This window comes from Budorcas taxicolor, chromosome 3 (genome assembly GCF_023091745.1).
Source record: "Budorcas taxicolor isolate Tak-1 chromosome 3, Takin1.1, whole genome shotgun sequence".
NCBI lineage: Eukaryota > Metazoa > Chordata > Mammalia > Artiodactyla > Bovidae > Budorcas > Budorcas taxicolor.
The window spans coordinates 36580875-36599105 of record NC_068912.1 but is presented as its reverse complement, the minus strand read 5'-3'; the positions used below and the strand labels follow the sequence as shown (position 1 = coordinate 36599105).

Below are 18231 nucleotides of genomic sequence, written 5' to 3'. Positions count from 1 at the left end.
ATTGTTTCTAAAAGGGTGTTGGTGCCAGAAGAAAAGAATGATTGATGGGAAGCAGACGCCGAGCGATAGACACTCGTCCTTTTGCTTTAGCTACTGATACCTCAGTGCGCCTGAGCATCCCTTGTGAACTGTGAGCATCAAGCACCCAGGGTTATTGGATGTACAATAGGAGAGCCATCATTTTGATAAATCCTTATCTGCTACTGGACATCTTTTATAAAAAAAAATACCAAACTAGACCCAAGGCTAGTAGATACGTTCTAGGACAATGAAAAAGCTGCAAGTTGTTGCTAATGCCTAGTGCACAAGTATGCTAGGCTTCCACCAAAGTCCTCAATATACCTGAACATGTGCAATATATGAACCCTTCACTTTTAATTTTGGAATCTACATTGAAGTCTCATCTTCTTTTTCTTTTTTCTTTTTTAATATACAAACCTACCTACGTATAGACATAGATAAGCTGCTTTAGTTACCACGAAGATTGCCAAGAATTTAGAGATGTATTTGTCAAGATTCCTGTCAATTCATGCCCTTTGGGTTACAGTGTCTTCAGTGATGCAGCCCTACCCTTTAGTGTGGGGACATTATGATGTATGTAAGACTCAGATTTATACAGAAGAAGGGAAAGTTTGGGATTACATGGCCTGTCAGCCGGAATCCACAGACATGACAAAATATCTGAAAGTGAAACTGGATCCTCCAGACATTACCTGTGGAGACCCTCCTGAGACATTCTGTGCAATGGTGAGACACCCTTTTTGAATTGCATATTTCATGTTAAGTGCGGGCATGTTGTATGTGCATACAAATGTGATGAGTGATAAGACTCAACTCAGGCAATGAGCTGAATCTGCAGGTGGCAGATTTGTGCTAACAGGCTAGTTGCATTCTCAGTGGAGGCCTGCACCACCTGGAATTACAGTTTGCACAGTGTGATTGACACACTTCCTGTGAACCAAAGGTTTCACTGAGACAAATGCACTGAATATAAATTGTAAAGCAAAAAGTCCAGGTGAAGTTTAAATTTCAGATTGGAGATTGGGAATATGATTAGACCACATGTGATAGGTGAAGGATAAAATCCATTGGTAAGCCAACTTTAAAAACATAAAGGTTTCTTCACATGCATCTTTAAATGAAGGCTAATCCTGTGTTCTACAGCTCAAGGCTTGAGTAGATGTCATGGTTTTCCTCATCGGGAAACTGCTGTGGTTTGGAAATTCTTGGTTAGGAGACAGGAGCCAAAGCCTCACGAGAAGCTTTTCTGGAAGAGTCTTGTCAACTTATTCAGCCTCTTGTTTGTAAGGGTTTTCCAGAGAAAAGGCTGGAATATTGAAAATGTTTCCTAAAAAGGTAATGACATGGAGCATGCAGATTCAAATACTCTCCTTTTGATAAGCAAAGCTAGATAATTCATTGTTTTCATAGAATAGAAAAGGCTTTTTCTGGGTGGTAACGTAAATGCTATGTGACATGTTGAATTTTTTACTAGAGACTGCTGAAAATATGCCCATAAGGTGTAAGTAAAGACTTTGATGATTAAAATGATGTAAATCAGTGTGCTAAAGAATTCAAACAGTGTGTTCATTTGGTGTATGTTGTTTTATTATTATTATACATAGGGTTTATTTGATACATGAACTGGGATCTCATTTTTCTCTAAATAACAGATGTAATGGTATGGCAGATTTTAATAGTATCCATACCTGACTTTATTATCTTGAACCTGGCCTGGCATTTTCAGGATAGTGAAACTATTAATCAAAGTAGCATCTGTTCACAGTCCCTAGTGAGTTAAATTAGCATAAGATCATCTTAGACCTAGCACTGCAGAAAACGTTTTGTAACAGAAAACAATTTTGAGCACTAAAGAGTCTTTTCGCCTAAAAGCTAAGGGCTTGCCATTTTTCAGGAGTGCCTTTGGGGACTGGTTTGAATTATAGTCTAAACCTGATTTTGTGGAGAGTGAGAAAAAGAGCTTGGCTATTAGGTGTCACTATGACTAAAGTGCTCTGAAAGACTAAATATTTCAAAGAGAGGACCGTCTCTGGGAAGCAGGTATGTGCTTTGCAAAAAAGTTGCCTTTTAGAAACCAGAGACTTGCAGAAGAGGAGTTTATTCAAACACATTAGGAAAACTGTAATAAATCTGTAAAAGAGAGCAGAGGCATTTGTTGGCTTTATATAAGGTTTCTAATAATCTCTCATAAAAGGTCAAATTTAAGATCTTATTGCAAATGTAGGGGTGAAATGGCTGTTCAGGTGACAGGTGGTGCAATCTTCCAGTCCTTAGCAGAAGATAGTTCTGGGCCAAGTCTTAATGTTAAGACACTCTATGTATTGGCTTACATGCACTGCTAGCAATATGCCTCTTCTGGAATTGTTTAATAATTTACAGATCTAAGTAAAATAGCAGAGATCCTTTTTCAGAGTGCTGTTCGTACTTGCACAGGTTCTGTATGATGTGCTCAACATGTGATTTGAATGTGTAGCTTCCCTGATGTCAGCCTCTGGCAAGAGAATGCTTGCTCAGCACTGCTCCTGTCCATCATGTTGAAGGGTTTACCTGGTGTCTTCAGCATACCTCTCTCTCCCATCTTGAGTGGGAAAGGGCACATTATAGAACTTCTCATGCCTGCTTTTTACAGTTACATGGTCTAAGGTTCTTAAGCCAATTCCTAGCAGTTCAGTGGCTAAGTGATGTTAGAGACCAAAAGAGAAAAAATGAAAATTATATTCCGCAGCTTTCTCAAGTGCAGTAATATATGTACTTTACATGTTTATATGAAACTCCATAGGGCAGTGTTTTAAAATACTGCATGTTACTATGATGCAAATATTCAGAAGCCCTGGTGGGTTTAAGCTTGTCATTAAACAGAATTGTTTTTCAAGAGAGAGTATGAAGTTTGTGAGATGTTACCTATAATGCATACTTTGGGCTCCTTAATGTACATTTGATTGGCATAACAGATTTAATAATCTACCCTTTAAATACAAAGTTTGGGACTGCTTGTATGCATATTACATACCAAGTCAAAGATAGTAACCTAATATAGCAACACATCCTCCCTCCAGTTTTGTATTTTCCATAACATTCTTTAGTATAAGGGTTCCTGACACAAGGCTGTAAAGCTGGTTCAGGATGCTGCCATATCAGACCTCTTTGGGTGCTCCTTAGCCCGAGGTCTAATGGGAATCCGTAAAGTCATTTGTGTCATGACTTTCACGTTCTCCCCTCCTTGACACATGCATCCATACCTGCTCCCTCAGAGTCGTTATGGCCTATTACATCAGGGAAGCTGCCATATAAGCACAATCGCTGCTTAGCCCTGATATGTAAATGTTTGCTGCAGATTGGTTTCAGTAATCACTTACTCAGCTAGTGACACCCTTATTAGCTGTGACTAGCAATTCTGAGCACCAGGGGGACATTTGGTCAGAGAAATACCCTATAATTCCCATAGCCAATTTATCTTATATAAAGTTGAATTTCATTGGCAGTGCACTGAGAGTCTGTACTGCCGCCTTATGCATCACCTCCATCATTATAGCCAGTGACTATCCGTGAATGCTGCATTTACTTTAGAGTGAGATTTTAGGGAAAATGGACCACATGATTCCATTTAGATCTCTGCTTATTAACCTAGGTAATACCGCATAATACCTCTTAAAACCAGTAATTTTAAGTTTTTGTATAGTAATAGTACTAGCATTTTAAATATTAGTTTTTTGGGGAGATTTTGCCATTTCTGTTTTATGATAGTAGAATAGGGGAATAGAAATAGATATACACATATACATGTATATGCATGAATTTTGTATATTGAGGCCATACATTTTCTTTTTAATTTAGTTTGATATATTCCTTGTAAGTTGTTGATGGCTAAAAAAAAATCTGTTTTTGTTAAGGGGGAAGAATATGAAGGGCAGAAGAGAGTTAAGCATTTAAAAAGAATTTTTTAGGCTGCGGAAACATTAGTATATATTGTGTCCTTCCTTCAGCTGCATAAAAGCTTCAGGTAGCACAGCTTTGTCGGAAAATACAGATCATCGGGTGACTACAGTTTGTCTCAGTTTGCATAAAGAGCAAATATGATGATCTGAACCTGGGTGTAAAGCTGAAGTGACAACATAAAGCTATAACTTGTCCTTTGCATTTAGACAAACTTAGTTGTCATATCTTCATGCAACACCCCAGTAGCTTAAAAATGGCAAAATTATCTGCAGTTATCTCCAGCCTGTGGCTAATTTTCTGGATAAGGTAAACACAAGCTTTCAGAAGAAGCCTACAGATGGAAGAAGTCATAGGCGTTTGTACAATTTATGACACAGAAGTGCTGATGACGGTAGAAATGTGAGCCCTTGAGTGCAGCTATGGATTTCAGAGCCAATCAAAACTAAATTAGGAAACAAAGATTATTAAAATGTCTTCTGCGCATGTAATTTTGGCATAATATTATGAGGTGGACATTAAATGCTTCCCTTGGAGACCTTCGGCATCATTAATGCAGCACGCCTTTAATTACATGTAGACTCATATTACTAAAAAATGGAGAAAATAAAGTACTCTGAGGTGTAGTTAGCAATACCCTCATTATGTTTACTGAAATAATTAAAAGGAACGGTATAATTTTTCTAAATAAAATGTCAGAATTTGAAATGAAAATGGATTTTCTTTAGGAAATTTACTAATGTGTGCCTGTGCTCTTGATAGCATTTATTCAGGCACCAAAGCAAGTCTATTAATGATAATTCCATATTGCGCTATTTCCAAATGGAATCCTATTAAGAAAAAAAATTTTAATTGCTGTAAGCATTGTGGATAGAGCATATTTCATTATGTTCAAATGGAATTTAAAAAGTAGTACAAAAGCCTTCCTGTTTTATTATTTTAAAGGAACCCAGCAGGATGAGTGAATGGTGATGGATGCATAGTCTCAGGACTACCCATAACTTACATTTCTGACTTGACATCAGCTCAGGTTGCCATCTGGTGGCTATCAGGTGGCCTTTGAGAAATTAATTTGATAAATTTCGTTATGTTTTTAATGACAAGGCATTAATACCAATTTTCCAAAAACTGGAAATGACATTGACTTATATAATAATCAAATAATCTTAAAAATTCACTCTGTTCACATGAAACATAATAAATGAATGAAGTTTTAATAACAGTGATATCTTTCATTTGAATTGATTTATCCCTGAATTATGTTTATGCCAGAATGAAATTTTTAAAAATCTTCAGTTCCTTCATTGTTTAGTTCATTATTTAGACTTATTTCTAAGAAAAACTTAATTTATGTTTGCAGTGAATTAAGTTCCATGGAGATCGGTCTTCTGATATAGCGCTATATCAAGTATTCCTTAAGGAGCCAGCAGTAGCTCCCTATTACTTATGTATCAAGTCTAAAGTACTCTGCGTGGTTTTTAAATCTGAGTGTTTACAACCTTGTTTCCAGTTACTTTTCATCAGGACCCAATGGCATTTCCAAGCGATTTAGGACTGGCAGTCTCATCGGAAGGGACACTGGATTTGGGTTGAGGCTGCACTGGCAGAGCATGCATGGTTTATGTGGGAGGCCTTGAGAGGGAGCTGATAAAGATTATGTGGGGCTAGCTAAACTTAAAACCTGCCTCACGTCATTTATTGTTCCTAGACAGTGTTCTCTGGGTGCTCAAGAGCCCTTGCTTCTGCTGGACTAATGCACAGATATGACTCCAGACTAGTGTATGTGGAATGAAGTGAACACAGCGTATAGCACATGCAGAACCTGGTGGTAGTGCTGGTGGTGAGAATCAACATCGAATAACATACGGTCCTTCCCTCGAAAGGAAGCAAACAAAAACAGAGTCCTCAGCAACATTAATACATAGGGGCATGTAGCCAGAATCTGGGGACAGAGGCACAGAAGTAAGACCAGCACTCAGAGTTTAAATGTGGATTATTTTGTTGCATATTAAAGGGCCACTTGGAAAATACTTCTGGTAGCCGAGTCTGTGATATTAAACTGTGTCTGAAGAAGATAGGAAAAAAACTCTGGGTCCTGCAGATGCTGCTGCTGCTGCTAAGTCGCTTCAGTCGTGTCCGACTCCATGCGACCCCATAGACGGCAGCCCACCAGGCTCCCCCATCCCTGGGATTCTCCAGGCATGAACACTGGAGTGGGCTGCAGCAGATGAAGGCACAGCAGTTAAGTCACAGCCTAGTGGCCTGATTAATGGTAGATTGACACCTTATATGTGTCAGAGTGGAAGAAGAGCAAAAATTCATAGGACTAATAAGTTAGACCTCTGTGTGTGTGTGTATTTCATATATCTGGTGCTCCAGTTGTACACAGAGATGAAGAGGGGCATTTAACTGAATGCACATATACTAGATTTTAAAGGTGAAACATGAGACTTCAGTATAATTACTGCCGTGTAGTAGACAACTTTGAATTACCTCCTTCAGTTCCCCCAAGATTTCTGCCCTAGAGAAATACCACTTTAAAAGTGTTGAACTAGTGTCCTTAAAAACCCCCATAGTCTGTCTGGATTGTTTTGAGGTCTCTCAGGCATATTCTGTAGACTTTTGGTGGTGGGGCTTGTTCTGCTTAGCTCTGGAACTGTGCCTGGGTCTTAGGCTGGCATCTTGATCCTCTGACGTTAGTGACTAGTGTCATCACACAAGAAGTCCCTCATCTCCTGTGTTTTTCTACCAGGACAAACAGATGACATTCCTTTTGCTTGGCGTAGTCTCTTATCCCTATTCCACCCGTCCTTCAAGGTCTATGTCAAGTTGGTTTCTCTGTATACTTACTGCCAATTTGATAATTCAGTTGATAAAGAATCCGTCTGCAATGAGGGAGACCTGGGTTTGATCCCCGGGTTGGGAAGATCCCCTGGAGAAAGGAAAGGCTACCCACTCCAGTATTCTGGCCTGGAGGATTCTGTGGACTGTGTAGTCTATGGGGTCCCAGAGAGTTGGACACAACTGAGCAACTTTCACTTTCAACATCAGCTCAAGTCATTCTCTTGACCTTTTAACTATGCAATTAAAATATATGCCCATGTATCTACTCTACTATTCTGTAACATTTAGCAATTCATTCGTCTTATTGATTTATATACCCACATACACATATGCTTCCTGCGTTTACTGTATCTTGACTCTTGATCTGGACCACTGCTATCCTTTAAGTGAAATAAGACATGAGACAGTCTCCCATACTCTCTTGATGCAGAGTAGGAGCTCAATAGAGACTGTATATTGCACTGCTTTTCTACCTCATAGCATTTACCATATATCTAGGTAACAAATACATAATAACATGTTTTTAACTAATTAATCAATTGATCGAATATAGTATTTAATTTTCTGGAACGTTTTCTGTTTTGTGAGGATTTTTATCATTAATCTTTTTTTTTCCCCAGTAAATTAAGAGACAAAAAATTTAGCTACTGCATTTGGGCAGCTTATAATGATCTCAAAAGAGAGATGAGAGAGAAAAATCTACTTTGAGTTTCAACACTGAAAGTATGTATGAAGAATTTTTTCCGTGTATATTAAAAATATTTAAAAAATGTTTTTCCAAATAAAAAATTTGGAAAAGATGAAAAACCTTACACTCAACATTGAAATAGTTTTGTCATTTTTCTTATGTCTTCCTAAATATACATTTTATTTTACAAAAGTTGGAATCATGGAATCATGTCACATATAATTTTTCATCTTTTTTATTTGCTAATATAGCTTTATTATTTACTTATATCATTTATATGTTATTAGAGAATATGATTTGATAGTTATAAATATCCTATTATAAATATATAATATTTAATCATCCTCATACCTTGATGACTTGATGTTATTTTCATTTCTTTCTTTTTTTTTGGTTATGCTTTGATGAACATATATCAGTATAGTTTTCTTTATTAAATCTACTCTTCTCCCATAGTAAATGCATGTGTTTTGATGGTGAGTTTATTGTTTTGTATTTAGTTGAGGCTAAAGGGTTGGGCTGTATTCTTTTGTTCTCGAGTGGAATCCTACTGAATGGAAAGGACAGAGCATTCTCTGGTGAATCTTGGGGAAAGATGTGTGTGTGTTAGTTGCTCAGTTGTGTCTGACTCTTTGTGACCCCATGGACTGTAGTCGGCCAGGCCCCTCTGTCCATGGACTTCTCCAGGCAAGAAGACTTGAGTGGATTGCCATTCTCTTCTCCACGGGATCTTCCTGACTAAGGGATTGAACATATATCTCCTGAATTGCAGGCAAATTCTTTACCATCTGAGCCATCAGGGGAAAGAGGTGTTACACTTATATCTAGATGTGAGACTCAGGCAGGCCCCTCTCTCTGGGCCTTGCTCTCTTTTCTCTGGACATGAGAGCTTCTAGAGGTATAAAGAAGAGAGTTTCTGCCACATGGGAGAGAGCAAAAGTCAGGAGACCTGTTTGGGAACAATAACCTGAAGATGAGCAAGTTACACCTTGTAAACTATACTTGTGGCTTTAAAACTTGGCTTTAAATTGATCCACAGTGAGAAATGCATTTTATATTGCAATGCAGTAAACATTATCCTCATACACACAAACAAAACAAAAACTTTGGGAAATTATCCTAATTCTTTTATGTGTGCTATACCCTCTGATATTTTATCTTTCTTTATATTCCATTTTCTTCTTTAACAATAATTGAAGATTACATATTGATGGTTACCTGCAAATAACAAATAGTATTGTTTCTGAACCTTACATAAATGGAAAAATTGGATACACATTATTGTATAGCTTCCTTTTTCAAAATTTAACATTATGTTTCTGAGATATACTGTATATAGTATTCTACCGTATGAATACCTGGATATTTCTTTAATCAGTCTTCTGTTTGTTTATTTTTTATATTTTAAGGCTATTAACTGGTGTCAATTTTAACTTCTATCAGTTTTAACTTCTGTCAGTTTTCCAGAAAGATAGTTAATTTTTATTTCCTCTAGCATTTTATGAAATGTCTTAGTCACTAGACCCTCATCAGTACTGGGCCTCTAGTCTTAAATTTTGTTCTAATATAGAGTCTTAGCAAATAAATTATGTAGTTTACCCAAAAGGATACTGATGAAATTATCCTTATTACAGGCACCTTTTCTGTGATAATAGTTTTAAAAATTTGGCACTGATATACAAACATATTGGAAGGTGAAAATGACATTTTATTTTTTTAAAATGTATTTATTTGCTTATTGAACAGATTGATTTCTTTAATACGTGTCTTGGCCATTTAAATTTTCTTGTTCCTGACTGTAATAGTTTTACTCCTTTGTACTTTTTGCCCCTTTTCTAACTTTTCTATCGAAGTCAACCATTAAAAGATATATATTTGGGCCTTTTAAACAGATACCACCCATTTATTAGTTGATCGAATTCAGAAGTGAATATCCTTTCTGCCAGAAAAATAGGTCTTGTTTCAGAGACTTTTCCATACCCTTTATTTGTGGAAATTTTATGTAATCTTTCCCTGGGTTTTGATATCAGGAGGCCGTCATCTCACAGCGAGGAAATATTCATCTGAGTGCCCTCTTGAGTCTTTTGTTTCTAATGTTAAAACTTTGAGAAGTTGTCATTCACTCACAGTAAAGTGTTCCTGTTCAGTTAGAATCCGTGCTTTTGGAGACAGTTGCATAGTTAAACAATTCCTTGTATAAAGATGGCTGGTGTGAAATATGCTTTGGCTTTAGTTCCCCAGACCAATGGGCAGACTAACTTTTTTTTTCTTTTTTCCTTTCTCAGACTAGCTTTTCATGTACCATTTTTTGATTTCCGAATTTCTTTTCTTACAAAAGGGGAAAAGGATGAAAGTTGTTTCACACACATCATAATGGAAAAGAACTTATACTGAGATTGGCAGGTTGTAAGTTTCTTCTCATCTTTCTGGGAATAGATTCTCATAGTATCAGTTCCATGAAAATTAAAGACGTGAGCCGAGGAAGAAACCAGAATTGGTTTTCATTCTTTGACCTACTTTGGAACTGACTTCTAAAATATTGAATGAAGAATTGAGCTGGATGCTGTTTTAGCGCGAAGAAATAGCCCTTCTGGTCCAGAGGGTTGATGTCCGTTGAGAAGTCCAGCAGCTGACACTATCATCAGGGCATGTCTGAACAATGATTTTTTACCATTCTGTATAACTTTTTGTGTGTTTCCTGTTGTTCTTTCCTTCTTGTAAGTGATAAAATGAAGTCAAATATGCTTCTAAGCAACTCTCTCAAGGGAGAGAAGAATCCAGTGTATGTGGTCAGTACGAGTTGCAGAAGAGGCTCTGTGCATGACAAAGAAAATCCGCTGATGACCACTCTGAGGTTGATTGTGATACTTGGACCACGCCATGTGGATTTTTATTTCAAAATTTAGGAAAACTGATCTTACATGTAGTGTTAGGAAACACTGTCACCAATGCATCTACAGTTGACAGGATAATGTTCTATTTAGTCATAATTAGATCACTTTAATAGTGCCTAGCATAGCTCTTGCCTGGAAAATCCATGGAAAGAGGATTCTGGTGGGCTACAGTCCATAGGTCCGCAAAGAGTCAGACACAACTGAGGTGACTTAGCACACACGCACAGCACAGTGTAAATACATAGTAGTTCTTTATGCATGCTTGTTAAATTTAACTTGTGAAATATTTTTACAAATAATGTTATTTATCAAGAACTTTCCTGATGTCATGCAGTGCGCTAAACACTTTGTTAGTTCATGTAATTCTCAGTTTTATCATTATTCTTATTCAATGGGTAAAGTAATTAAGACAGGATGTTAAGAAACTTTTCCAATTAAGTAGTGGGAACAGATTATGTATTGTATTGCTGTGCTCAGATGCTCAGTTGTGTATGACTCTGCAACCACACAGACCATAGCCCACCAGGTCCGTCTGTCCATGGGATTCTTCAGGCAAGAATCCTGATCCAGGGCTCGAACCTGTGTCTCTTATGTCTCCTGTATGGGCAAGTGGGTTCTTTACCACTAATACCACCTGAGATGAACAGATATAAACCCAGGCAATCTAACGTGCGTGTCCTGCTTTTAAACTATACTATAAATTACTTGCTAATTTTATTTGTAGTATGTGAGATAAAATCATCACAAAACCCTTTTTAAAATCACATTTATAACTTGGACTGTAAGCTACAGTACTATGATTTTGAATTTAAAAAGCCTTTTATCTAAAATAAACTCAGAAAATTGGATTCTGTAAACAGAGTGTATGGAATGTTGGAAATACACATTATGTAATGAGTGTCTTCATTCGGGGATACGAGAACCAATCAACAGTGTTTGTTTCCATTCCTGCTTCTTTTCCATTAATGTGTTCATATAAATGGAAATAAGCTGTTAGAAATCATAGACAGCAGAGTACATATTGTATTTACCGTCTATAAAGCAGAATAATAAGTTAGCAACTTTTGGCTAGTTAACAAAATTGTATTCTTGTGGGTGAAGTGTTGAGAAAGTAGTTAACGTGATACTTTTGAGTTTTTTTTTTTTTTACACTATCAATAACAACTGTTATATAGCCAGCTGCCTCCATGCTGTCTCCACTTGGATGTCTAGTAGGCATTTTTAAATTTCACATGTTTATTATAGAACTCTTGATTTCTTCTTCCCAAATCAATTCTGCTTCTGGTCTTTCCCATATCTATAAATGGAAGCTTATATTTATCTAGTTACTCAAGATGGAAAAATCTAAGAATCCTCCTAAACTCCTTAATGTCTCTAACAACACATATATATTGATTCTATTAGCTAAAGCTTCAAATATATCCCAAATCAGACCACTTTTCATCATCTCCACTACTAACAACCAAGTTCTAATCAGCTATATCTCTAGGCTGCACTTCTGCAGTATCTAATTGGTCACCTTGCTTCCCACTTTTTTCCTATTACTAAATTCACATATGTTTTATAATATATATTTTATATGTTTTGTAATTACTGTATATGTTTTATAATATTATGAATATATAAAATATATAGTGTTTTCTATGGTATATATAATTGTATTATATATATTGTTATATTGACTTCCAAGGTGGCTCAGTGGATAAAGAATCTGCCTGCAGTGCAGGAAATGCAGGAGGCACAGGTTCAATCCCTGGAAGATCCCCTGGAGGAGGGCATGGCAGCTCATTCCAGGACTCTTGCCTGGAGAATCCCATGGACAGAGGAGCCTGGCAGGTTACAGTCCAAAGGGTCACAAAGAGTGAGACACCACTGAAGCAACTGAGCATGCATGCACATATTATGTATATATAAATATTATATGAGTATCATATAAATATATAATTAGACAGTATATTTTATGCAAATAGACATGTATACATAAAATTTTAAGGATCTGAATGAGTCAGAGCTTTTCCTTGTTTAGTTTCCTCTCATATTTTTGTGTCCCATTGAGAATTAAATCTAAACCACTGTGGCTTCCTGAAAGATCCTATGTAATCTGGTCCCTGAATACCTCTCTGATCTCTGTTCTGATCAGTTTCATCTTGCTCAGTCCTCTCTGCCTACTTTCTTGATGTTCCTTGTTAAACTTAATTTATTCTTGCCTTGTCTGGACCTAAGTTCTCAATATTTTCTCATAGCTCATTACCACCTTTTGTTAGGTCTCTGCTTAAAAATGTTTCTCAAAGGGGCTTGTCTGACCATCTCATCTAAAATCATTCTCTTCCACACCCCTTATTCATTTTCCCTGATCCTGCTTAGTTTTTCTTCATTGAATTTATTATGGGGTTGATGTTCAAACTATATAACAACTGGGACACCTCTAACACTGACCAGTCAGAAGAGATGTCGATGGTTACACTTCACTGGGTACCTTCTGACTGAATATCAGTTATAACAACCTTATATTTATTATGTTATATGCTACTCCTTTATTTATATCTCTTTTTTCCTCCCCAGTACAAGCACCAGAGGGCAAGAACATTGTCTTGTACCTGTGTATAGTGGGGCTTAGTAAATATTCGTTGAATGAATAAATGAACTGCTAGATATGTTAATTTGATCATAACATTCATATCAAAGATTATTGCTCCAATACATATATGGTCTTTGGGATGTATAGAACCTTTGGAGGTCCTTGATCTTGAAGAGATCATAAGAATTTTTTGTTTTTAAAGTATGTAAGCACTATAACAAATGCAGATACAACTACCAGTTAAAATTAACAATGGCACATATTGTCTTTTTTATGATTTTTAAAAAAATATTGTCCAAGTTGAAATCATCTTTGTCTTCATGCCCTGATCCATTTTTTGCCTCCCTCTCCCAAAGGGAACCAGTGTTGTAAATTTGGTACATTTCCTTTGAGTCCATATTTTAATATTTTTATACCAAGCTTGTGTGTTCATAAACAATATGCAGTTTTTATTTGGGGCTTTTTAAATATTACCATCCTGAAAAATCTATCCTGTTACTTACTTTTTTATTCAATAATGTTTTTATAAATTATCCATTTGATCTGTATGATCTCTTCCATTCATATTAAAAATAAATATTCCATTGTATAAATACAGTCTTCATTATTTAGGGAATTTAGGAAGTTCTTCTGTTTTTTTAGTTTTATGTAATTACAGATCACTGAGCAATAAAAATATTTGTACCCATATCTTAGTGCATATGAGCAAGATTTTTGTTTTATTTTCTTTTTCCCAAGATGTATACCCAACAACTGGAGAAGGCCAATGGCACCCCACTCCAGTACTCTTGCCTGGAAAATCCCATGGACGGAGGAGCCTGGTGGGCTGCAGTCCATGGGGTCACTAAGAGTCGGACACGACTGAGCGACTTCACTTTGACTTTTCACTTTCATGCATTGGAGAAGGAAATGGCAACCCACTCCAGTATTCTTGCCTGGAGAATCCCAGGGACGGGGGAGCTTGGTGGGCTGCCGTCTATGGGGTCGCACAGAGTCGGACACGACTGAAGCGACTTAGCAGCAGCAGCAGCATACCCAATAACCAATCTGTTGGTTTATAGAGTATGATATTTTCATAAAAAGCCGTTGGACCCTTTTTAGTCCTACCAACAGATTATAAGGATTCCCCTAAGTTTTGTCTTGTATACTAATATGCTTCCTTTTACTGTGTATTGAAAAAAGTTTAAGAAATCATGTTTCTTTTATTGCCTTAGATGTCATGATACTCATAGTTTGATTTAATTATCATCACAACTGTAATTAACTTGGGATTTTTAATAAGACTCTATGTATGACCTTTAATCGCTCATCTTTTAGAAATTACTTAATAGAAAATCACTTGGACATTGTATGAGCATCATTAATAAATGCTCATAGTTATGGATCAATAGGAATAAATAGAGAATTTAGAGAAATAAATATTGAGCCAAACTATAAACAAACTTCTTTGACTAGATTTTTATACCTAGGGCAACAAATTTTAAGAGTGGCGTCTTCCACCTGGATTGAAAGATATACTCTCATCTTAAACAAAAATCACAATTAAAAAAATTTTTTTGCTCTTTATTTATTTATTTTACTTTACAATATTGTATTGGTTTTGCCATTTAGCTATATATAATTTTTTCTCCAAAATCACTGTCTTCATTACTGGACTATAACAATAGCCTTATAGTGCTTTTAAACTGGAAGTCTCTTTGCTTACTTTGCAAAATGATATATAAATATTGCCTCATCCATCACCAGTATGACTTGTTTCCTAGATGAAAACCTGAGGGTGATGTGTAACTATAATAAATTTGGACAGCAAGGGAAGGGTTCCATTTCCAGTTAAAACCGACAGCCAGGATGTTTCCATTTAGGCTGACAGTGTAGGTAGTGTATTTTGTTCATTTGCCTGTTTGTTTGGGGCAATTTGGGATTGTTTTAGGAGGAAAAACAGTAAAGATTAAAAAAGTAGCTTCATACTAGTAAGAACAGGCCAAATGCCCTTTCTGGATAGGAAGTTTCCAGGATCCTTGGGTCCTGGGCATTTTTTAAAATTAGTTAGTGCATTGATTTATTTTTGTTGAAGTAAGTTGATGTCCCATATCATGTTAGTTTTAGGTGTAAGGGTGCTGGACATTTGGAATCCTGGTATTCTGAAGTAGGGGCTTCCCTCATGGCTCAGCTGGTAAAGAACCTGCCTGCCAATGCAGGGGACCCAAGACACGTGGGTTTGATCCCTGGGTTGGGAAGATCCCCTAGATTTGGAGATGGCAACCTACTCCAGTATTCTTGCCTGGAAAATTCCATGGACCTAGGAGCCTGGCAGGCTACAGTCCATGAGGTCACAAAGCATCAGACATGACTGAACATGCACACACACACACGCACATACACATTCCTAAGTGGAGTTGTGTGCTTGGGAAAGTGTGTGTGCCATTAGGGATATTTTATTTGTATTCAATAAATTCAAGGTTCAAGTTTCAACTTAATCAAGTTATTACATTTCTTTGTTCTGAGCAACAGTTAGATAAAGATAATACTTAACACAGTGCTCAGTAAATATTAATCATCTTTATCATTGTGATTATCATTTCTATTGGTAAAAAGTTGAAGTCCTTCTGATTCTCATTTCTTGCTTTGATGGGATCTTCTGAATATTTTCCCTTTAGTTTCCTTCTTGTGAATTGCCTGGCTTTTCCTCATGTTACTAATGGCATCTAATAACTAACTGTGAGGCTCTGGCTCCAAGCCAGGTATTTAAAATCAAAATAATTTCACAACTGTGGTTTTGAAGTAAATGAAATGTATTCTAAATAACACAGTATTAAAATAATTATTCATGGATGCAATGGCATTTGCACTGAGATTATAATGGATCAATGTTTTAACAACTGCACTAGACGTGCCTAACAGCAACATAGTGACTCCTTACAAAAACAAAAAATGTTAAAGTAAATAACTGTGAGAAAATAAATAAAAGCTCATTTTATTAATAAAATATTGGAATGGGATCGCTGTGTTGAATCTCATGGAGGAGAGGTAAAAGAAAGAAATTTCTATATGGGAAATGGAAATGCCAAGTCCTAAATCAACTTTTCTGACTACTGTATTGCCCATTTATCCTCTTGCTCGAAAGCATCCAGTGTGTCTCCATCACAGTCCTGAGCAACAAGACAAACATTGTTCATCATTGCATTATTTATAGTAGCCAGGATAGAATCTAACTTTGTTATCACAAGACTAGAAATCTAATCTCTAACCCCTTTTCCTCATTGGAACTATTTTTAAGGGCAATTTGACAGCAATATTTCTTAGGCATGCTACAAACACGTTATAGTAAGTAGTTATCCTTACCAGTATTTAGCACCTCATTTTGTAATTATTGGTGACTCGTCTGTCTCCACACTAATATTGGAAGCTCCTTGAAGACAAGGAACCCTGTTCTCCCTTATATTCAAAGCAATTAGTTTAGTGCCTGATACACAATGGGCCCTTAATATATAGTGGTGGAATGAGAGTCCTTCTAGCAGTCTGCTTTCCTGCGTCTCTGCTCTCTCCACTTTTACTTTGTTTTTATTGTCCCTTAATAATCTTTCCTGCCACCTCAATTCTTCTTTCCACTGTCTTTGCCTTTATTTATGATATCAAAGTGACCTCGTGCGGAATCTGGCAGAAGGTGACCCTCAGGGATATCTTGTTGGGAGTATTTAGTTCTTTAACATAGTGGTGTTCCCCCCAGTTAATTCAATTCTCCGAGTGTTAATGGAATTCCTTGTTCTGCAGAGCCCTGTGCAGGGCATTAATGGGTGATAACAATGATAGGCTAGCTTTTGCCTTCAAGCAGCCTTATAAAGTAAACAGCTGTTTACAAAGAAGAAGAAACTAAATGCTATGCTAGAGTAATATATAAAGAGCTATGGGAGCACAGAGGGAAGCAGCTTATTGAAAATTCAGAGGGATCAATGATAGCTTCATAGAGGAGATGGCCTTTAAGCTGAGCTTTGAGGGAAGAGTAAACTGCTCCGAGATGGAAGAAGAAAGAATGGAAGGACATTCCAGCTTCAGGACACAAGCAAAGCCTTGTCTTTAGCTTTCCTTTTAAACTGATTTCCTTTCATGGATCTATCTCAGCAGTAATAAATGTTATGACTGTGCCATCCATGAATTAATCTAAATTCTGTTCAGCTGTCCTTATGTTTCCCAATACCTGATACTGTAACATCATTTTTTTATACCTGTCATATTCTCCTCCTCTCTATCAATCATTAAACACAATCGTGTAGGTGAAGGTACTTATAAAAGACAAAGTGCTATATAAAGTGCTATACAAAGATACTGTAATTCTTATTACTTACTTATTTGTAAGATCAGTGATCACAAATCTTAGGTACTTAACAGATCATCTAGAGAGTCAATTCGATAAATATTTATTGAAGTCTAACCAAGTAATTTTGACCAGAAAGATCAAAATGAACATAGAATTCAAATACAAGCAACTTAACCTGGCCTATGTCTATAGCTCTGATATTCAGAAGGTCTTCTATAATTCTAGCCAAACCTCAGTTTTCCTTCTTTTCCCAAAATACTTAGTTTTCCTTTTTCTGAAATACTGATTTGAGACTATATAATGTTTCATTGGCACATTGGACTATCGGTTTTTACCGCTGATTTCCAGTAAAAAACATTTATATAACTTCTTGAATGCCGTTTTATTTTATTTGGTCTTCAGTGTTCCAGAACAGATCCTTATAACTCCATGAACTTGCCTATAGGCGTCCTTAGAGTGGCATGAATTTATGTATGATCACCAAAAAGATCTTTATTCTAAACAGTCTATCCATAAATATCAATACATCAATACTGCATTCTTCCCAGTTTATTAAATAGATGGGATATAGAATAAAAATTATATATATATGATTAATGTTAAAAGTCCTAGTATCCAGAGTTCAAATTCCAACTTTATTATACTAATGATTCATACGTGTATGCATGCGTGTGTGCATGCTCAGTCGTGTCTGACTCTTTGTGATCCTATAGACTGTAGCTTACCATGCTCCTCTGTCCATGAGATTCTCCAGACAAGAATACTGGACTGGGTTGCCATTCTCTCCACCAGGGAATCTTCCAGACCCAGGGATCAAACAGGTGTCTCTTCTGTTTCCTGCATTGGCAGGCAGAGTCTTTACCACTGAGCCACCAAAAAGAACTTAAAAATGGTTTCATACATTTTGAATCATGTTAATAGTAATATAGAAATGACAAGCCCCATCTTACAAGTGGGG

General features: G+C 36.5%; 1 protein-coding gene across 1 annotated transcript in view; it reads left to right on the top strand.

Moving 5' to 3' along the window:
- The first annotated feature begins 306 nt into the window (after window positions 1-306).
- The window catches only part of NTNG1 (netrin G1), a 361173-nt gene continuing 343248 nt past the window's right edge, over window positions 307-18231 (top strand). The window contains exon 1 of the mRNA XM_052636703.1: window positions 307-747. Within this exon, the coding sequence (XP_052492663.1) occupies window positions 502-747 (246 nt within the window). The 5' untranslated portion in view covers window positions 307-501. The remainder of the gene's footprint in view (window positions 748-18231) is intronic.